The sequence below is a fragment of the Sinocyclocheilus rhinocerous genome, unplaced genomic scaffold (genome assembly GCF_001515625.1).
Source record: "Sinocyclocheilus rhinocerous isolate Xijiao unplaced genomic scaffold, SAMN03320098_v1.1 scaffold444, whole genome shotgun sequence".
In the NCBI taxonomy this organism is placed as follows: domain Eukaryota; kingdom Metazoa; phylum Chordata; class Actinopteri; order Cypriniformes; family Cyprinidae; genus Sinocyclocheilus; species Sinocyclocheilus rhinocerous.
The window spans coordinates 413856-437233 of record NW_015645540.1 but is presented as its reverse complement, the minus strand read 5'-3'; the positions used below and the strand labels follow the sequence as shown (position 1 = coordinate 437233).

At 40.2% G+C, this 23378-nt stretch overlaps 1 protein-coding gene across 5 annotated transcripts in view; it reads right to left on the bottom strand.

The window, feature by feature from the left end:
- spsb4a (splA/ryanodine receptor domain and SOCS box containing 4a) overlaps window positions 1-23378 on the bottom strand; it is a 59164-nt gene that overhangs the window by 21916 nt on the left and 13870 nt on the right. For all 5 annotated transcript variants that reach the window (XM_016510007.1, XM_016510008.1, XM_016510002.1 and 2 more), the window contains exon 2: window positions 15696-16576. In XM_016510007.1, the coding sequence (XP_016365493.1) occupies window positions 15696-16401 (706 nt within the window). In that variant the 5' untranslated portion in view covers window positions 16402-16576. The remainder of the gene's footprint in view (window positions 1-15695; window positions 16577-23378) is intronic.

Below are 23378 nucleotides of genomic sequence, written 5' to 3'. Positions count from 1 at the left end.
GATTTTTGGCATAAAAGAAAAATCTATAATTTTGACCTATACAATGTATTTTTGGCTATTGCTACAAATATACCTGTGCGACTTAAGACTGGTTTTGTGGTCCAGGGTCACATTGTATATTTTACATTTTATGTTATTTTTAACATTAGGTAGAGACTGGCTGTGCAAAACTCTGATGGCAGAAATACTACATTTGATTTGAGTGAAATATTTTCTGTTAATGTGATTGCAAACCAGCATAAACTGAATATATTTAGAGTTTTAAAATAATTAAAAGTTACTTTAAAATAATTTAAACAAGACTTGCAACAATCTGTCCTGTTTTTAAAATTGCTTTTCTTTGTAAACATGCACTGAAAGGAATTTTTTTACCATTATGATATTTTTTGTAAGTGTCCCATGCTATTAATGCTCTGTTTGCTGTTCAACATTAATGAAAATGTCTACTCAAAATCTAATTTACCCACCAACACCTGTCTTCCAACAGGCACCGACCAAGTTGCCCCCCCCCCCGGCTGCTAATTGTAGGGCAGAAGCGGACAGGAAAGAGCTCAGTGTGCAACACAATCCTGGGTAAGGACGCATTTAATACATGGGGTGGAGCGGGACAGTGCAGTAGCACACGGAGAATCTGAGGGTCGACAGCTGATGGTCGTGGATGGGGCACGAACGAGAACCTGGTCCCTAAACAGGAGAAACTGGAGCTATTTAACGCCTTGTCGCTGTGTGAGCCCGGACCCCACATTCTGCTCCTGGTCATTCCCTTACAGCATTTTAGCCACTCTGAGAAAGCGGCCCTACAAAAACGCATGGAGATCCTCACAGAGGGTGTGTGGCGCCACACCATGGTCGGGTTCACGCTCGGGGACCGTCTGCATGACTGCAGCATACAGGACCACATCCAGACAGCCGGGAAGGATCTCCAGTGGCTAATGGAGAAGTGCAGGTATAGGTACCACGTTCTTAACAACAAGACACCCCAGGACAGACAGCAGGTCTCTGGTTTACTAGACCGTGCGGAAGACATGCTGATGGAGAATGGGGGATGGCACTTCTTCCTACACATGTACTGCAGGCTGGAGGAGGAATGGAGCCGAAGAGAGAGGGCAATGAAAGAAAGGATACTAGAGAGACATGATGGAGCAGGAAAAACCAGTCGAGGACTGGCTGTAATTCCTAATCACAGTCAAAAAGGTGGTCTGCATGTGAACGATAATTAGTTTACCACGGCTAACCGCTGCCAAACAAAGTTACACGCCATTGTTTCGGCATGAACTCAAAGTGAACTTCTGAACTGTAAATGTTTCATCAACAAAGATTTTAGGTTAAAATATATGTATGTCTTGTCTTCCTTCCTGCAACTGCTCACCATTTCTCTCAATTTATCTCTCATTTCACTTTAAATGTGTCCATTTCACCAACAACACCTTTTTGATTTCATCTTTTTTTCAAACCCATTTTAAGTGGTCCTGCGGTGTGACAAATGATTAAAAGTACAAATGTTTATTTTTTATTTATTTATTAATATTTAATGAACATATTCCTAAAAATAATCTAATAATAATAATAATAATAATAATGAGGTCTATTAGCTGGGTCCATTGATATTTGTTACAGTATTTGCTCATCTCTGTTAATTAAAAAATGTAAATACAATTTTTGAATTAAAATTACAATTTAAAATGTACAAAATATAACTGTTCATTGTTAGTTCATATTAAATTTCATTAAATAGTGTGAGGACGTGGACGTCATGATTCATTCATTTGATTAATTCAATTTACCACCTGATGTCTCTTATCTAGTCCTTGCTACTCTCTGGCTGCATCCGAAAACTTAGGCAGCTGACTTGCTGCCTCGCTGCCGTATGAGGCAATGACTTTGCAGGCAGCGTTTTTGCACAAAGGCACCTCATGAAACTGATTTCGGACAGGCTTCTGAGGCAGCGATCAGAAGAAGGTACCTCCGGAGACAGGAAGTAAAGCAGAATTTGGTTTCGGACGTGCCTTGATGCCTTCCTGCCTTGGAATGCTGCCTCCGAAGGCAGCATTTTAGAGTTTTCGGCTGCAGCCTCTGTGTGCATGCACTCATATCTCTCACCTTTACCCCTCTTCGACAACACTTCTTCACATTATCATATCCAAAGTCTCCCCACCCCTCGCATATTAATACTCTTTAAAGTGACTGATGGCCATGCCATCACAGCGCTGAGCCCCGAGCAGTCGCTTTAATTGATATGCAATTTGCACGTCATCTTAATCTGAGGAGGTGAGTTCCTTTAATGTGCTACTCAGGATGAGGCATTTCATTTAACAGATCAAAGCCAGAGAGCGAGCGAAACATTAGAGGCCCTAGTTTCAAAGTGAAATTCTCTCTCGTCGTCACACGGTGTCAAACATCATCTCGTTACGGTTGGGTAAACAAGCCTGAGTGCGATGATGAGAGAAACATCGAAAGCATCGAGCTACAGTCACCGCTTGTCTCGACCGCACAAGCACCCGCCCGCCACAGATTCTACCAGTCACCCTCATTTGCATATGCTGATAGTTGCTAATTTATGTGTGCGAATGTAATGCTCCTGCTGGCAAGCATGTTGTACTGTATGGGGACAGTGGAGAGACGTGCTAGCAGGGAAGAGTCTCTGTGGATGGACTGTTTTCATTTCAGGGCCCTCCTACAGACACTCTGCCCATAAACCAGGTGATCTACTGACCCCTTTTCCACCCGCACATCACTAACCTTGAACAACCAGTTACCAAATGTAACAGAGCCAGACTGAATTGCAGAGATATATTCTCTCTCTCTCTCTCATACATATTTTTCTATCATAGTGAGGTCTTTCCATTAAATCCATTCTATTTTTTAAACTAAGCTAATAATATTTTCTATCCCCTAACCTTAACCCTAAACCAAACCCACACACAAAATATTTTTCATTTTTAGATTTTAAATAAAACACTATTTCATATGTTTATTAAGTCAGTATGTTTATGTTGGCCAAAGGAAACACACACACATAAACACATTCAAAAGTTTAGGGGTCAGCATTTAAAAAAAATAGCCTACTAATTTTATTCAGCAAGGTCACATTAAAATAATCAAAAGTAACAGTAAAAACATTAATAATATTACAGTTTTATGTTAAAATTGATAAGAAATATTTTTTGAGCATCAAATCAGCATATAAGACTGATTTCTGAAGGACCATGTGACACTGAAGACTGGAATAATGGCTGCTGAAAATTAATGCTAGCCATGACAGGTATATATTACATTTTAAAATATTATATCATTGTATTGTTTTAAATTGAGACTTTTAAGACACATTAAAATTACTTACTGACCCCAAACTAATGTAATGTAGACAAGATAGCAAACTTACACTCCATTACTTTCTGTGATCTCACTAGTACACTACAAAAAAGGCCTAAAATAAATGGCTCCAAAGGGTTCATTGTGCTGAAAATACCTGTTTAAACTAGTCTTAGATGGTTTAAGATGGTCTCTTAGCCTGGCTGGCCAAGCTGGTCTCAAGTTAGTCTAGCTGGCCTCCCAGAGAGTCCCTTAAACCCCTCTAAATCCAGTCAAAAGTTCAGTCTGGCCAGGGTGGGAGATGATCTATGACTAACAAACCAGTTTAGGTTGGTCTTTCTTCAGCAGGGTAGTCGGGCTTGACTGAGAGCTAAGAGAAATGATGACATTGCATAGGTAGGTGAAGGAAGATAATGAAGCCGTCATTAGAAAAAGCCCTCTCTCTCAGCATTTGAACCTTTGCCATACCCCACCACGGCACCAGTTCCGCTCAAGAGCACTTTCCAGTTGGCAGCTCTTCGCACACTGTGGTCCAGAGCTAATCAACAGGTTCAGTTCAGGGATGATTATAAGGGCTTCTGTACACTTGACAATACAGATAAATTGCAGTCACTACAGCTTGTACCTATGCAAAGCAAACAGAATGTGTACATGATGTACATAAAGGAGGAGTAATGGCTGTAGAGAGAAGTTCCCATGGATTTTAGATCATATAGCACAAGAGAAGTGAGGAGGCAGAGAGAGAATCGATAGATCAGAGAGCAAAAAAAAAAAAAAAGCAGTGGGAAAGAATACGGACGCACACTGTTAAAGTGACCTGGTGAAATAAAACTGGACTTTAAAAGATAACTTCTGTGGTAAAGCTGATATTTGCAAAAATTTTTTTATGTAAAATAGCATCTTTTCTGTCATTTGCATACACCCCTGAGTGCGAATCATCAAGCTTTTTGTTTCATTTCCCCTGAAAAGAAAGGCTGTAAATTTTGTTAGCATGCATTAGCACATAGATTAGCTTCAAAGCCAACATGGACAACACTTCAAAAATCCTGTTTCCTAATGAGAATTTTGTCCAGTTGAAATATCTAAAAATCCCTGAAACAAGATAAATTTACTTTACTTTCAATTAAATCTTAAACTGAATTTTTTTTTCATTTGATATAAGCAAAAATGAAGTTAAAAATAATCTGCCAGTGCTGTAAAACACATTACACTTGTATGAAATATACATTCTCTAAAAACAAGTATAAATATTTACATATCGTACATATATGCAGTGTTGCTTCTTAAGTACATTTTTCTAGTTTAAATGATTTAAAGATATTTTAATTAGAAAATAAGTTTAAAAGGGTGATTAAAAACTTAAAAGGTTTAAAAGTCAGACAAAGGTCAATTAAAAAGGTTTAAAAGTCAGACAAATCCAATTTTTTTTTATTTCACAGGGTGTTTAAACTCGCACAGTTTCTTAGTTAATGAGGAAGTAACAAAGGCAGAGCTGAACTGCATCATAGATTCATCTACAGTATGTTTTATCCATGCAACATGCTGCCACCTGGGTCACCTTGAGCTTCTATACACAGCCCTTGACCAGAGTCAGCATCCAAAAAGCTATAATGTAGGTGTAAGACAGTGAGCATGAAGATTTGTCTTTAAAGAAGAGTCATGCTAATGATCGAACACATCTACTATGTCAATACACATGTCAAAAAGGTGCACTGCTACTGGAGTCAACCAGCTCATATGGATAGCCATTCTCTTCAAAGCTATTTTTCAGCATAGACTCGGAACACCTAGATTCTGCTTTTAAGCTCATCCAAATACATCAATAGCACATCCACCTTGAAAGATCAACAGCTCATCAAGTAAATCACCACGCAATGTCCAATGCAAAATTTCTTCTTCTTTTGTTCTTAAAGACTGGAGACACACAGTGAGCGCAATGGAAGTCAAGGCCTGTGTTTAAATCTCTGTGGATAATAACGCTTAATATAATCCAAACGTCTACAAGTCTGCGGTCACCCCATTCTCTCATTTGTGTGGTCAGGCTTACCGTTGGATAAGTGTAAGGATGAAAAATGGCCAGATTTGATGAGCTGGAGTCAGTAAGGAACCAGCAGGCGGGCTTATTATCAGAGCCCACTGCCTCCACAGTTCAATCACCGAACATACTGTCTCTCTTTACTTTGTCTTCTCTCACTCTCTGCTCTCCCTTTGTTTCTGTCAGTGACTGAATGATGTCTGTTTCCACGGAAACTCCCTCAGGCAATTAGATGTGCAAATGTTGCAGAGCGGTGCAGAAAGGAAAGAACGTGCTGAAAAATGGGGTGGGGAGGGAACAAAAGCAAGAATCAAGAGTCAAACGTGGATCTGTTCCACTAGTGGGTGGTGCTGCTTTGTGTTGCCTGGTTACAACTGAGGTTAACGGTCACAAGCCAGTGTAGCCAAAACTATAAAGCTATATAAACAACAGCACGTGATTGATAAGGTTATTAAGCGTTTGGTGGTGTAATAAATAATAGGCTGTCATTTGTTGGGTTTGATCCAGAAGTGTGCAAGGCGTTATTGCTTGGCGTGTCGCAACGGTGCAGCCGTGTTGAACCACTCAGCTTGGTATAAGACCCTGCAACTATACACTAAACAAACAGCTTCTGTCTATCATTTGTTTTTCCACAAAATAAGCCTTCAAGGAGATTACCCAAGATGCTTACTAAGCCAGTGGTGGGGTTTTGTGTGTGTGTGCACAGGCAGATAAATCACACAAACTGCACGGTCAGCAATCGTGAAGGTAAGTCTCATTTAAACATATTATGAGCCTGAGGTATTGAGCCAACCTTAGGTACCCTATCACGCAGTAATGATATGCTTTAATAACACGCTTTCATATCTGTCATATTTCCAGGGCAGGAAAAAAAGACATCAAGTCACCATGACAGGCAGCTTGCCAGCTTGGTCTGTAAAAAAAAAAAAAAAAAACTCAACAGTTTCCTAACATCTCCTGTGCTTCTCTCATTGCATTACAGAGGCATTCTGTGCATGTGCTTAACCTCCCTTAACACACTGTGTGTGTGTGTGTGTGTGTGTGTGTGTGTGTGTGTGTGTGATTGTTGTACTGTAAAAATGAATGTAACAGCTGTAGGTTAGGCCTTATGGTGTTAGCTGAAACTTGATCCAGCTAACTAATCCTCTAATGACTGGCTCTCAATTAACACAGAGCCCAGCTGTTTGTCCTGAAAAGAGTAAGGACAACTTCTATGTCCTCTCTTTACCTCTTTATCCATCTGTTTGTTCCCTCCCTAACTTTGCCAGGTGCTCTCCATTCATGCACAGTACCAGATGGAATTGTAGATAGACGATTATAGCATTGTCTAAAAAGGACACCATATTTTTCTCTTGGAACTAACTAACTATTAACTAACTAACTAACTAACAGATACTGACAGTCATTTACGGTTTAAGACACTTGGACAACTAAGACAACTAATTAACTAACTTACTAAAAAACAATGACATTAATTGCACATTGTAAGATTCTTGGAATCTTGAAACTAACTAACTAACTAACTAACTAACTAACTATAATAACTAGCAGATACTTATGTCATTTACGGTTTAAGACACTTGGACAACTAAGACAACTAATTAACTAACTTACTAAAAAACAATGACATTAATTGCACATTGTAAGATTCTTGGAATCTTGAAACTAACTAACTAACTAACTAACTATAATAACTAGCAGATACTTACTGACAGTCATTTACATTCTAAGACACTTGGCACTAACTAACTAACAAACATAGACTGACATTCATTTACATTTTCCATGAGTCTTGGAAATAACAAACGAACCAACTAGGCTAACTAACTAACTAACTAACTAATTAACTAAGAGATACTAACACTTGGCACACTAATATACTAACATTTTCTTTTTTTCTCTTACCTTATCACATTTCCATTATTTTTAATCTTATAATCTTATGATGCCAACCCTGAAACAACATACAGAACTACCAAATTGTGCTATAAGTTTGATTGCATCATATAATAATTGCTGTTAATAGTGTTCATCGTCTGTTTGATTACGTCTTTAATTGATTACGTCTTTAATTGATTTTTCTGTACATTTCTGCCACATGTACATTAACTGACAGTCACCACTGATCAGCTACCACTAAATATTGTAGAAACTTAATTTGCTGTAAAGTTGCTTTGCAATGATTTGTATCGTGAAAAGCGCTATACAAATAAACTTCATCCATTTATGTTAAATACTTCAACTCAATTAATCAGTCAATTGTAATGAATTCTCCATATCAACATTTTTCACATTAAATAAATGCCATCACAACATTTTTATGGCAAACAAAAAAGTTTTTGTTTAAACATTAAATGTAGTTATGCTGGGCGTGATGGTATTCCTTCAACCACGTAAACTCCAGGGTGTGGAATAAGATATTTGTGTTCCGAAGAAGAACGAAGATCTTACGAGTTTGGAACAACATGAGGGTGAGTAATTAATGACAGAATTTTTATTTTTGGGTGAACTATCCCTTTAATGTGTCCTGAGTCATAGTATGTTGAATACAGTGTTTGTTGAATTCATGAGTGCTTTTTGGGCAAATATTGATAACAATCCATTATTATTTTCTGGTGAACATCTTGACTATGCTGGTCCACCAGTTAGACCAGCACTAAACCCACAAAACTAAACCCTACTGTCTGTTCAAGCATGACAATTCTGGTTTAAGCTGTTTTTTAGCAGGGTTTGACAGCCTCCCTCCATAGAAACATTTAGTGTAGGTGTTTTAAGAGACTCAAACATCAAAGGGAAGAATATAATACAGCTTAGCAAACATAGCTTAGGTCTTAAGGAACAGATGTGGCCCAAACAGCACTACTGAGCCACACACTCCTCCTCCTTCTCCTGAGGCAAGTGCCTCAGGCCAGCAACACCATGCAGCGCTAACCTACTGACCCATATAGCAGCCCTCTCCACTTAGCTAACACATCTTACACAGACAGAGAGACATCACGCTGTCATACAGCTGCACAATTCATTGAAATAAAATCAATATTCAGATTGAATTGAAAAAATGCACTTTTATTTATTATAAAGGCAATTTTTAACATTTTTCGGCTCATGAAAAATGGGGGCAAAAACAAAAGTGTTGCGTTTATAATTTTGTTCAGTGTATATATATATATATAAAAAAGATCTGAATCCATTTTTTCACTAACTGTCTGTCTACATTCAAAAAATAAATTATAAATAAATCATTGAGAGGCAAAAGGCACATTTTGTCAAATATTTGCCAAAATCCATCACAACTTGTGATAAAACAAATGATGCATCCCTCAGACACACTATCGGACATGTACACACACACATGCACAAAGAATAAAAGTCCTGTGTGCACGCTTCATAACAAACGGGGTATGATCGCACATGATTCTATACCAGCCTAATCATTCAGGGCTTCCTGTAGACCATTTAGTCAGCTAATAGTTTCAAACAATCCCACCAACTATTCAGCTATCAAAATATTTAGTATCGCACATTTTCAAAAGACACACATCCCAGCACTCCCAGCACATTGCTGCATGTTACTACATGGGCAAGCAGATTCAAGGGGACAACGGGACACTGCGTACGTCTTAGGCATTGTGTTTACACAACAGTCGGCCTTTGTGTCTTTCCTTGTTCTTTCCGATCTCAGACTGATGGTAATTATCTATGTAGCGCTTGCTCTACATTCGTCTCGTCTTCTCCGTCTCTCTTTCTCTCTCTCTCTGATGCTGAGACTAAAAGAGCATGCTACTGGAGTGGGAATGTGGATCAGACACTATTGTGTGATGAATCATAGCTAGAGCAAATTGGTGTTTTAATCCCTGACAATTCAGGGCACAGTGACAGCAGCCTTCTGCCAGTCAGAGAGCAAATGAGAGAGAGAGAAAGCACAGACAGATAGAAGCTCTCCGCCATCTCTCAATTATATCTACTCTGTTACACATTCACAATGGGGTGGCACATGTCAATTTCCCACTCATTTCTTGGTTGGTCGCTGGCAATTAGTGCAAAGTTTATATACAGTCAAACAGTTGTCTGTTCATCTTCCTCATTAGTGATGACATAAAGACACTGGATTCGGACAAGCCGGCTGGCTGACTTCATACACACAAAGGTTTATGGGTCGCAGACATAGCATTGAATGATGCCGCATGTAATATGGTGAACAGTGTCACTGTCTGGTCACAATGCTAGGCATGAAGGAAGCTCGGAATGATTTGGGTGATAAAGAATCATGTGATCATACCCATTTGTTACGAGGCGTGCAAACAGGATGGGTTCTTCCTGATCAAAAACAACTGGACAGGGCAAAACAGAATGAAACAGTCCTGCAAAAGTTTGGGGTTGGTAAGATTTTTTTTTAAATGTTTTTGAAAAATCTCTTATGCTCACTGACAGAGGATCCAATTTTTTAAACAAAAATACAGTAAAAAAACAGAAATATTGTGAAATATTTTTTACAATTTAAAATGACCATATATTTTAATATAATTTATTCCTTTAATTGCAAAGCCGAGCAGAGAAGTGTCTTACTTTTCAGTGTCCTCACTCTCTCTCTCTCACACACAAAACCTGCATTCGCCTGCTCACAATTTGTATGCTCACACCCATAATCAGACTCAAATAACATCTCTTTCCCTTACTTACACTCATCTGAGTTCCTGTTTTCACACAATGTGTTTTCAGGCTTCCCTCACAGATACTCAAGTATTCTCCTAGAGTTCCTCTCACTCACATAGAGGTAGGGCTGGGTATCGTTCAAAAATTTTCGATATCGATACCTTGACTTCGATCGGTTCCTGAACGATACTTTTTTCGATACCAATTTTATGAAATCAATTTTAACAAGATTACATTATCTACAAAAAAAACTTTGGTTTTATTTTTCAGCTTGTTGATGTTTATACAAACTCAAAGACTCATCTCCTGAGCCACTGCACAAAGGAACAAAATGTAACCAACACAATAAATCAGTGCAAAATAGTTTTAATAAAGCTCAAATAGTCTTCAGTTTACACATCTGTTAGGCTACATTTACACTAGTTAGTGTTTGTTTTAAAACGCATAGCTCAGACAGAATCATGATTTCTATTTATTTTCCACTGATTTACTGATGAGCATTAGCAATTTCTAGCGCTGTCTGCCTGTGCTCTCTCTTCCATGATCGCTGCTCTGACTCAGAGGTAATAACATATTTAATTTCAGCAACATTACATGGCCAAAACACACATTAGACGGCAATCGGAAGTTATTACAAACACTCAATGGTGGTTTAAAGTGAGTTTTGAGTAAAAGCGGAATATAAATCTTATGTAGCATGATGCTACAGTTTGCATGAATGCTCACGTAACACGTGCTTTCGGTCGTGTAGTATGAACGGACATCATCGGAACTCCACGCAGCTCCCGCACTACTCTCCATTGGAAATTAATGAATGAATGACAGGTCTGTCGCTTGTCGGAGATAGTGGAAAGCCGGCTTGAAACGCCAGTATGACGAGGATCGTTTTCATTTTAAAACATAAACGCACCAGTGTAAATGTAGCCTTACATCTAAGGGGGCTGGGACGCATTCGCACTACAGCCTCACGTGTGTGCCACATCTCTGAGTGTAACCGGTGTAAACTAGTAGGTGTGTTCGACTTGACGCGAACTGACTGTGCAGACCGATCGTTGTATTACAGCACCACGAGAGCTAAAGAGAGCAGACTGCTCTGTGCGCTTTTGAATCGCTCTCGCGGATGTCAAACACTGATCGATCCGCGCCGCACCTCTTCTAGTCGAACACACCGGCTAGTGCTGCAGGCTTATTGGCTCACTGACGCTGATAAAATTAACCCCTTAGGTATTGAAATTTGGTACCGAACGACGAGACGTTTTTCGATACTCGATGGTATCGAGGCATTTCGGTCGGTGCCTAAAAAGTATCAAACTCGATACCCAGCCCTACATACAGGCTATTCTCACTCATATGGGAGTTACAAATATGGCGTCTCGAAACCTAGTGAGCTGCCTACTAAGTATTTTTGCTGTTTAAATAGGCACTTCAGTAGGATTTGTGACAGTACCTACAAAGTCTAAAATTGCTATAGCTCAACAGGTTGACACACCATGGGCTAATTTCCAGAAATGGGGTCTAAGTACTGTATTTTCTGGAATATACGTCACATTTTTTTCATCTGAAATGTATTCCTTATATGTATATTAACTTTCAAAAAGACTAATATAATAGTTAATGTCAAGATTAGAATGCAAAAGCAAAATGGCACACACATTTGGATTTGTGCCCAATGACAGACGTAGTGGAGTGAGGTTTCACTCTAATTTTGTTTAGGTTTGGTGATTATAATAAATGCAGTTTATAATGAATGCTATAATAATTTATTATTGTGTCGAACTTAAATTTTTTATTTCTGTTCTGTTCTCAATACCGTTAGATTTGCTCATGTTTCGTGGTCTTTGGAATGGATTTGCTGTGGAGTGAGAGGAAATAAAATGCTTGTTTATAGCGTTTAAATTTGCTAACGTTTCTTGGTTCTTAGAAATTATTTGCTGTAAAGTGAGGGGAAAAAATACATGTTTTTTTGTTTATAATGTTTGTACATTTTTTTTTATTATTATTATCATTATCATTTTTTATTTACCAGTATTTTACATTATTTCTGAAAGTAATAACAGAATGTGATATATACACACACTGATACAACTTAGCTGGGTTTTTTTTTCTTTTTCGGTGCAACATATATTTAGGTGCGACTTATTTTCCAGAAAAAAACAGTAGGCAGCTCACTAGGTTATGAGACACTGTGCTTAATCTGCCCAGAAACTGCTTGAGCAGCTTACTTTCTTTTGAGAAACCATGTCTATGAAGCCCCAAAATTCTGTAAACTGCAAGGTCTTGAAACACTTCTGCTAAATGCATAAATGTTAACCTCAAACATGCTGTCCAAGTGGGCAGCTTAAAAGATTTTGAAAGGTTTTTTTTATGTTCAAAAATTATGTCTAAGGAGGCAGCTCACTGGGTATTGACACAGTCTCTCTATTTCTCTTGTGTTTACATTATCTCTTTCTATCTCACAGTCACTTACCCTGGACACTTTAAACTCATAAGTATCTATTCCAAGACACATTTACCACAGAGGAGTCTGATTCAGTCAGACAGCTCTGAGTGTGTGTAATGAAACTAGTTTGGTATTGACTGTGCAGATGTGTAATAAGACAGTGTTGGGAGCATGCTTGCATATATATTAAAATTAAGCCTGGGGTTTAGACTGTGCTGCACATATCTAAAAATGTCACAGCTTACATTTTTCCGACCTCATCATTCTTACTGCAATCATTACTCATGTTTCTCGCTCTCACCATCGTTCTCAGTCTCTTGCATTCCACAAGGAAAGGTGCTTAACAGCCTCCTGCACATGACTTAAAACATGCAAAACATCTAAAACGTGTATAAACCCACAATCCTCAGAGCAAATCTTAACACTACTTTGGAAACCATGAGCTTCCAAGTGAGTGATCCGGTCCAAAGATGGCTTTTCCAAACACCTCTTGAGATTCACAGAATTCTCTCTCTCTTTCAAGCATTACACACTGCTTTGCTCTTGCTCATTTCATACAATTTTCCAGCAAATAAAGACATGCTTACTAGAAGCTTTGAAAAGATTTCAAATGGTCTTAGGACCACTTACTGAGTTGCTCTTTCCATCTGAAAGGGAGAAAGAGGGCTCTTTCAACTTCAGACGAGGGGGCTTTGAGAGTGTCCCACTCTGCTCACTGTCCCCTGATACGGAAACACACCAGGGAGGAGAAGACTCTGTAGAGCGACACCGAGACCAAAGCAACCTAATCCATATAAACAGGGCTGAAATGACACTGATAAGATTCTGCTTGTGGGCTTACTGGGTTGCTTATTAAATTAATACTCTGAAGTCATGTACAATGATAAGTTTTATAAAGGGATATTACGCTTTTATTCTTTCAACATTGACAGTTTAATCAACGGAGTGAAATGTCTATAGGGAATGAGTTGTTTCAGTGATGAAAAAAAGTCAGTTCCCAAATAGTAACTGGGAATTTTGTGATTATTATTTTCAATATGTTTGATTATTTATTAAACAATGGTGACTTTTATCACACAGCTGTTGCTGCTTTTAAAAAAGCAAGTTTCTCAATGCTGTGCATTAATGTGTTTTTACCATGGTAAAAAAAAAAATCAAAATTTTATCATCATTTCCTCAATTCATTCCAATCATACATTACTTAATTTCTTCTGTGAAACACAAAAAAATGCTATTTATAAAAATGTCTCAGTGTTTTTGTACATGCAATGAAAGTCAATAGGGTCCAATTTCATCTGGGCCAGAAAGTTCTTCAAAATATCTTCTTTTGTGTTGCACAGAAAAAATGTCATACAGGTTTGGAATGACATGAAGCAGAGTAAGCTAAAAATAAAACAATCATCCACAGGTGTGGACGTTTGAACATGGAGTTTCTTTCATGGAGAAACAGCTAAATCTACCAGATGACTCTATGAATCTCTGTTCTGTAAGATGTGAGGAGAAAACAAAACACCTTGAGGTTGTGCTATCAAATAAAGCTCAAATGGTTACATGCCTCTGGCTTTAAAAGGCTGTTTCACACAAACCCTCTGGCTTATACACACACAGTGTCTGCCTGACAGGAGCGGATTAGAAAAAAAGTGCTTCCAAAACATGCTGATGATGGATGAAGGAGAGTTTCAAGTCTTTACAAACACAGGGGCTCAGTGTTTAGCCTTGTGAATGGCGTGATAGCTCTGAGTGCTTTATATATGAAAAGCCATGTTTCTGAATGACAGAACCTAGTGATGCCATTAGTGATGCTTTAAACTAATGCATAATCACTTGCACAAAACACACATGCTAACACACAAAATATGCAACCATAAACGCACCAAACTCATAAATATGTTTCCTGTGAACATCAAAACGAGAGCCTCTCCTGATGCTATGCTAGTTGTAGGGAACAGCTAAGCTAACTAGCAATGTTTTGAGCCTTCCTACCTCCACCGCCATTGCGTGTTTCATTGTTCCTTACATTAATATTGAATACATGCCTGCAGCACTGGCCAAGCACCCTGAGGGACATCGTAAGAGAAGAACCAGAATCCATCTCTTTACATTGTGGTCTTGACTCTTGAACTAACAGGATGGACGACAAGATGCAATAGTCAGGCTCTCTTGCTGGCTAACTACACCAGTATGTTGAAATACCAACAATTCATGGCTACATCTCAAGCAATGTTTGCACAGAACACAGTGTTGTTGTAGCGTGGCACAACAAGGTCAGGGTTTTGATTGCCAAGGGAAAAGAAGTCGTCTGCCTAATGAGTACTCTCCTGAAAAAAACATGTTAAACCAGCCTGAGTTGGTTTGCTGGTCTTCTTGCCTGGTCAAGGTGGTCTGTTGGCTGATTTTTAAAGGGTTTTTGGCACTTTCCAGCAAGTCAGGCTGGGAGACCAGCTGTCCACCCAGCTAAGCACCAGCTTGACCAGACTGGGAGACTGGCTACACCAGAGGTGTATAATCCTGCACCTGAAGGGTCACTGTACTGCAGTTTTTAGCTCAAAGCCTAATTAAACACACCTGAAGCAGCTAATAAAGGTCTTCAGGATTACTACAAACTTCCAAGAAAGTGTGTTGGCCAGTTTGGAGCTAAACTGCAGGGACATTAACACTCCAGGAACAGGACTGGGCATCCCTTGGCCTAGAGCGGGGAGGCCAACGTCGGCCCTGGAGAGCCACAGTCCTGCAGAGTTTTGCTCCAACCTTGATAAAAACTCACCTGCCTGTAGCTTTCAACTAACACTTAGACCATTATTAGCTTGTTCAGGTGTGTTTGATTACGGCTAGAGTGAAACTCTGCAGGACTGTGGCTCTCCAGGACCGTCATTGGCCATCCCTGGCGTAGACTAGCTGAAAATCAGCATGACCAGGCTGGAAGACCAGTTGAAGACCAGCTTGACCAGGCTCGAAGACCAGCAAAAAAGCTTAGAACGATTTTTATTTTTTTTAGCAAGGTATATGTAATGCAAATTTTAATTAGATCGACACCATGAGCTTATCCCCATGGAGCAATTTGGGGTTAATGCCTTGCTCGTGGGTAAAATGATGATGGAATTGAACAAGCAAGCTTCAGGTTTCTGAGCCATAACCACTATACCAACACAACCCAATTCAAGCGAGTTTTAAAAAATCTGCAAACTCTATTTCAAGCACGATCTTTAAGTATCAAACAATTATTCAGGTATAAATCTAGAGAAAATGTATACTTACGATCTAGACCATTGATGTAGCGCATGGTGATTTCACAGTGGCCCCACACCGCACTGACGATGGGGTACAGCTTTTTGCCCTTAAGACCTCTGAAGGCCACTCCGAGGTACTGTCCGTCCACCATGAAGCTCAATGTGCCCTCATCCATGTCCAGCACTACTATCAAGGCATCTGGCAGCACAAAGGCCTCCTCTGGCTCCAGGAAGCTTGGGTATGTGGGTGCAGAAGAGACCGGCCGGTTCTTACTGTTATGGTAGAGCTTGTTTCGTCCCAGGTCCCAGCCCCAGGACTCGCTATCACTGCCAACTAAAGAAGTGTAACCCACTGAGTGCAAAGGGGCATCTGGCATGGCCACACCCACCACCGCATGTGTGCCCCGTTGCCTAGCAGGCCAATGGATCCTCCAAACATGGAGTCCTCGTGTGTATCCCACCCGTCCACGAATGCCATCGGTACTCTGGGCAACAGGGTGCCGATGGAAGGTGAGTTTGTCATCGTCCTTGATGAAGATATTAAGCGAGCGGTCGTCCGGGTTCCAGGCATGTCGAAGCTGCTGCTCATACGGAGCAGGGGGCATGTCCAGGAGTAGGTCCAGCCGGGCTGGCTTGAAGAAATCTGGCCCTCTCAGTTCCCTCCTCAGGGGCCTGTAGGATGGCTCTCCGCGCACGTCTACGGACTTGATGCTCCCCGAGATCTTCTGGCCCATGGCTTGGCTGGTTGGATAGGGGTAGGGAGGAGGAGAGAGGGAAGGGGTGGCGCAACACAGGGGCTGGGCTTCTGGGGTCCGCCGTTACCTCATCAAAGCACCAAGACGACAGCCTGAGGCCCCCAAACTCACGTCAGCGTCTGGCAGTGGCGAAAGTGCCAGCCTTACTGAAGCCCTAGGAGAAAACACACCAAAATACGTCATTAGAACAGCAATTTTACACAGATCAAAGAGTCTGCGGGCTGGTTTTATGAGTGCATCTAGAACTACTAAGTGTGAATCTCAATGGTGTTAGGGATAAAAACGAGAACAGAAATAAAGGAAGAACATAAACAAGAAGATGAGCAGAAAGAGAGGATCACTGTCAACCACAGCCTGACAGCATGTGAGAGTCTGCCATGGGGAAGGATGTAATAATGAATGCCTCAGGTGAGAACGAGACACCTTCTGTATGACATACAGAAACACTGAACACACATATATTCACACGACAAGACACATCACCTCTAGCTCAAAAACAGCCCAGCTTATGTCAACACAGAGCAATACAGACCCACACATATTGCATTTTAAAAAATCGTATAAATGGTATTCATTCAAAAGAGCTATAGCCACTTCAAACAGTTTGAAACTCTGACATTTTAATAAGGAAATATATAGATTTAATGCAATAAATAAATAGAAAAATAAATAAATAGCTTGAAGAAAATTGGAGCCATGCTTGTTTATGCAAAACCTTCTGCCACAATGTTAAGGTGTGGGTGACTATCAGAGCATTGCTAGGATATCTTGAGTGATTTTTACAGCGTTATTTTACAGTTGCTAGGGTCTTCTGGGTGATGGCAATCAGGCTCAAGTCAAAAGAGTCCAAAAAAATCCCTATGATATTCTCATCTCTAAATATGGCTTGGGAGTTCAATGTCTCCACCAATGTAAGATTATTTTGATTGTTAGTCTGATTGCCTAAAAAAGTACTTATCAGTCTCAGATCATTGAAATGCAAATTTTCAGGCTTCATTGGTGTCTGTAACACAAATGGCACGGGATAAGTTACATGCATAATTTGTATGGATGCTCCGATCGATCGGCTGGAGATCGGTATTAGCCAATAATCACATTTTATGACTCGATCGGTACTCACTACACTTGGCCGATCTCATGAACCGATCGCAATTTGATGATGTCAACGCATGACGACGTACATGATGCGTGGGGACATAAATGATTTGGCGCCACAGTCATGTCATCACCGGTGTGTATGTTTTCGTGTATGTTTTGCATGATGATATGATGAATGGATGGTTCATTTTTAACAGCAGATTCAGTGACATTAGAGAGCTGATCTGCGCCTCACTGCACACGTCTGCGACGCATTACGGCTCCACGGGAACCGGAGCTGATTGCGGCCGCTCTAGTCAATGCTTGTGTTTATCAGCCAGCCACGGCACGTTTCTGAAGCGGCTCTCCGCGCTGCTTGGCTAAAAATAGTCTTTTGTGAGTTGTCACAGCGTGGAGGACGGAACAAAACCTAATCGGAGCCGCAAGGGATAACGGTAACATAACACGCTGATCGTGGGCTGCTTTTAAATGAACATTTATTTATAAAACAAAATATCTTCTTTGGCCATATTAGCCTACTCAATAGCATTAACACAGGCTTTACTCCTTTCAAACTTTATCTGGAATGTCACCGTTTCTGTCACTGCAACTTCCCGATCAGCGAACGAACACACACACACACACACACGAAATCGTCTGCCTCATGAAAAAAAAAAAAAGTATTTAAAAAAAAAAAAAATTTGTGTTAATATTTGCATCATTTATGATTTATTTTATCCACCGGTGACCCACCCGCAAATAATCAGAATGGCTGTACACAAAGCAGCGCTGAGCTCACAAATGCTGCTTTATCAGGCATATAACATGCAAGATGAAATGAAAATGACATCGAACATTTTCTAAAGATAGTCTTCCTTCAGAAATACAGTGATATAAAAACAACCACGCCTCGTTTTGATTTTTAAACGTGCAGTACGTGCTCATATTTATTCAACGAAGCCTTTTGGAAAATCGGTCAGTTTTGATATTGTGGCGAGCGCCACAAATAAATAAATGTATGAGAAACACATCCCACAGCACAACCACCTGAGCTCAACTTCAGTCTACTCATCATCACCTTAACTTAAACTGCGTTTGTAGCCAGCGCCATAGCCAGACTGATAAACAAACACAGACCGGAAGTTAACTTCGGGCCAGGCGCGTGCGCCCAATGAAACCGTCTATATAAAGCTTGAAACATCAGAGTCGGCATCGGTATCGGCCGATCACCATGACAAGAAATCGGTACTCCGTATCGGCTGCAAAAATCCTGATCGGAGCATCCCTAATAATTTGTGCCTTAATACTGCCTAAATAACCCTAAGTATGAGTATCAGCAATAGAAAAAATGGAAGTCTAAATACAGCATTATTTATTCCTAGGTTCCTGCGAGAAAGTGTGAGAGAAGGAAAAAGAGAGAACAAAGGAGAGAAATTCAGTTCGCATCAGTCTCAATGTCACAAAAATACCTACACATTAAAAGCCCATTTTAGAGTGTGCTGGAGATGCGATACTGATGTATAAAAATGCTAGCAGGAACTTCCTGCTACAATAAGTGATGCATGGTCTTTTCCTGGAATGAGAAAGTCTCATACCATGAATGAGCTCTACAAAAAAGACAGTTAGGGGATGTTTACATAAAATGTGTTCTTGAGTCTGTTGCATCTGTGCTATTTGTGAAGTATCTAACCATATCTAACCGTCGCAAAGCATCCGTTTCTTCAGTGCCATGAGTGCAGTGTTTCAAAGAAGATGTCAAGTTCAATGTTTAAAAACAAAGATGTTCAATTTGTAAAAACAAAGCATAGTGATAAACAGCAGTATTTAGCCGTTTACATAAAATATCAACATTTCACTACAAAAACGACAAAATGCAGCACAGGGAATTTCAGGAATTTAACTGAGTGTAATTCAAATAAACCAGTGAATAGTTTTTCCACTTCATTAATGTGAACCTTTAAACAAACTGACTCACTAAATAAATCTAGTAAGTGATAGAAGAGTGTGTTTGATCATTAGCTGATACAAAGCAACACAAAACAGCATTGCGTCATGTTAGACTACTACTTTTCAGAGTACAGCTCATTATTAGACAAGCTATAATACTTTAAAAACAGCTAAGCTTCGCTACTAAAGTATGTAGGCGAGTTAGAAGTGTTGCTTCTTTTAGTTTCTCCATAGCAGTGCCGGACAACATATTCACACTCTGTCAGACGAACAGTCATCAAGCACGTTGGTCACCAACACAAAGGAAAAAGGTCACACATACTGTACATGCACACAAACACACCTCAGACAGTCTCAACACATTAAGGTCACAAAGAAAGAGAGACAGGAAAGAGAGAGCTGAATTCAGACGACAGGAAGGAGGGTAGCCAGACGGCCAGACAGTCAGAGCCTGGAATCCTGGGTAAGTGTTACCAATATTAAAGGAAAAATAAATGAGGTCATGAAAGAAGTAGGATAGAATGTGAATGTGTATGTGTGAGAGAGAGAGAATGAATGAAAAAGAGAGAGGTTGCTGCCCTAACATGCCACTCACAGCTATCATAACGTGTGCTAGGAGTCGAGGTGTTAGGTTTTCCGTATCGTATTTCAGAGCTGGAGAATCTCCCGCGACAGGGCACAAAGGGTTTCACAGTCTTGCCGCCGTGCAGAAGCACAGTAATGCGTTTCATTCAGGTTGTGTTTGGTTCAGAGCGCACACATCAGTTTAACTAGCATTCCCTCACTCAAACCGCTGTAGTCACTAATAACTGTAATAAACACTGACACAAACATAATTACGCCGTTAGTCTGGGAGTTGTAGACAGACTTGTAAACACTAACATTAGCAATTACATGAAGAATTGTAAAACAAGGTCTGAAAAAAGAAATGTCTGAGAAAAAACAAAATACACTGATGATATAACAAAAAGCTTTTTGTGGATCAATTCATTCCATCAAGCACTGGAAAATTGGTACATAAACATAAAATGTATAAAACTGAAACTGCATTAGGATGATTCAAAAATGTCCACTTCATGCCCACTGTTTCTATATTTATGTTTAAATAAAACAGAGTATTATATCACCTATATCAACTATCACCCAAAATAGCTTGACTATAATGTTCTTTTTAGCAACATCATATGACCCCTTTAACTTCAACTGTGTTAACAGCTTACAGTAAAGATGAATGAATGAACAGAGGGACAGATAGACACAGATGGATATATTGGCAGACAGACGATGATAAAGGAATGATAAACGGAAGAATGTTCATTTCCGTTTCGGTTATTTTTCCTAACCGACAACCGACGCTCGTTAACCGATTATTAACCGTTAACCTCTGAATGAAATAATAAAATGCGACTTAGGGGTCAACTTTCTTATATGCGTAGCGTATTTCAACCATGCAGCAAACCTTTTTAAATATTTTGATAAATTACTAAAAATAATAATAATAATAATAAATAAACGACTTTTTAAACCATTTAACTGATTGTATTAATCGGTCAAAATTCTTCACAGTCAGTTAACGGTTAACCGGTTAAAATGAACATCCCTACAGAAGACAGATAGACAGAGATAGACACAGACAGAGACCAATAGATAGAACAGACAGACAGACAGACAGATAGACAGATAGATAGATAGATAGTGTGTTTCAATGTGTCACAGCAGAGTGACTAAATCGCGCTATGAGACGGTGACCGCATGGCATGACTGTATCGTGCCTTTGGGCATTACACTGCTGATATAAAATGCCAACGTCAAGCTGAGAAGTGAAAAAAAAAAAAGTTCACTACATCAGTTACATAGGGGTAATGATCCCAAACCATATGAGACACGACTAATGTAACTATAACAACCTCATTCTAATGGACCGCTGATGTGCTGTCTCCATCTGCTTAGCCATGCGAGACAAGACTACATATAAAAGCAGTCTGCCAGGGCCGTACGTCTCCGCATGGGAAAATGCCCATTTGTGCTGACTTATCTATTAGAAAAACAAAAGCACTCGGTTGGTGAGCGTATCACTGGGATGGGGCTGCTATGGCTAGAAGTCAAAGAAAATTGAAGCAGAATTCAAAACAACCCTGGTGTAATTGTGCCCTGTGGCTCTTCTACCATGTGATGTCTTAAATCAGGCCAAATGGGTCTTTTTTCTGTGCTTATTGAAACAAAGCGGATGAAGAATATAAGACGAAACTGACAAATTTTTTTTTTTTGATACAATCTTAAATCTGCAACATTTTTGGGTAATAAACATCTTCCTCAATTTGCCATTCCACACTCAAGGCTCTATTTGTTTTGCTTGCCCCATCATAAAGATAGAGTTCTTTGTTTTCAGGCCTGCGTAATTGAATTTTCCGCCACTGCATTGCGTGTTTGGCGAACGCCCCAGGACTCAAGAGTTTGTAGCTGTTCTGCATGACTAGAGGAATGATAATATCGCAGACCCCAGGGCTGCCCGATTAAAAGGCATGAATGCTGTTTTATACAATAGTTAGTTCGGTCTATGCAATCTGATTGGCCAAAAGGTCATACAGGTTTGAAATCACATAATGACAAAATAAAAATGTTAAAAAAATTTTAGAGGACTATCACTTTAAATAAAACAGGTCTAAATCTGTGGAGCCGCCCTATGTGACGTGTGTCTGTGTGTTCACACTGTTTAGTCTACTGGCCATTACTGTGTACATACTCATCTGAATTTGTTTATGCTTCAGCACCCGTCAGACCCTCAGCACACTTTTTCTCGCAAGCTCTGTGGCACACGGGAGCTTGTGTTTCCCTTCAGGATGGTGGGGGGTCTGTGATAAAGCGAGCGCCTGGTGCCTGGCCCATCGCCTGCGTTACCCTGGTCACCAGAGACATGATGGACACGCACACCTCTAGCCACTGGTGGCTTTGATGAGACATTTGCCATCTGTTGTTTATCTTTGCATCCTCTCTCTCTATTTCATTGGAAACATCTCTCTTTCCTCTGTGGATAGTGTCATTCAGTTGCTCACACTTTCTGTCTCTTTTTTCCTAACTCACCTCCCAGCTGGATAATCACGTTAAAACCAATTTGAAAAGGCAGCTGGTTTTGACTGTTGATTAGCTAGACTGTCAGACCTTAGACCTGGTTTCAAGCTGATAAATCATCTTGGTCAATCTGGTTAGAGCTGGTAGACCACAAAGGATTAGGTCATCCAAAAATGAAAATTTTCACTCATTCTCATGTCGTTCCAAAACTGTATATGTTCTTTCTGCTGTGGAACACACAAGAAGATATTTTGATTTTGTTGTACTAGGCTGTCTTTTCCATACAATTACAATGAATAAGGGCTAGAACTTTCTCCGGAGACGAAGACCAGGCTGCATTGCTCTCTCCGGGGAAGGTAGCATTGCCCGAGTAACACCCAGAGCTAACTGCTATGCTTTCCCGGGCCTCACTACCCTCGATGGCGGGGCGGCCAGGGGGTACATGGAGATCCCTTCCGTTGAGTGCGCTATTGCGATGCAGCTGTGCCCGCAGAGCGCTGCCACCTGGCGTCTCATATCCAGGGCCTTTAAGTTCTCGTCTGCACTTACGGCCAAGGGTTACAGAGCTGCTGGACAGGCCGCTTCCGCCTTTCATGCCATGGACCTTCTGCAGGTCTATCAGGCCAAGGCACTTAAACATCTGCATGAGGGTAGTTCTGACCCAGGTGTGATGCAGGAGCTGCACACAGCGACAAATTTCACTGTACTGTCCCTGGGTCAGGGGATGTCAACCTTATGGCGCTTTTCCACTGCATGGTACGGCACGGTACGGCTCGGTTCACTTTTGGGGGGTTTTTAGTACTTTTTTTAGTACCACCTCGGTTGAGGTTCCAAGTGAACCGTACCATTACCAAAACGTGACG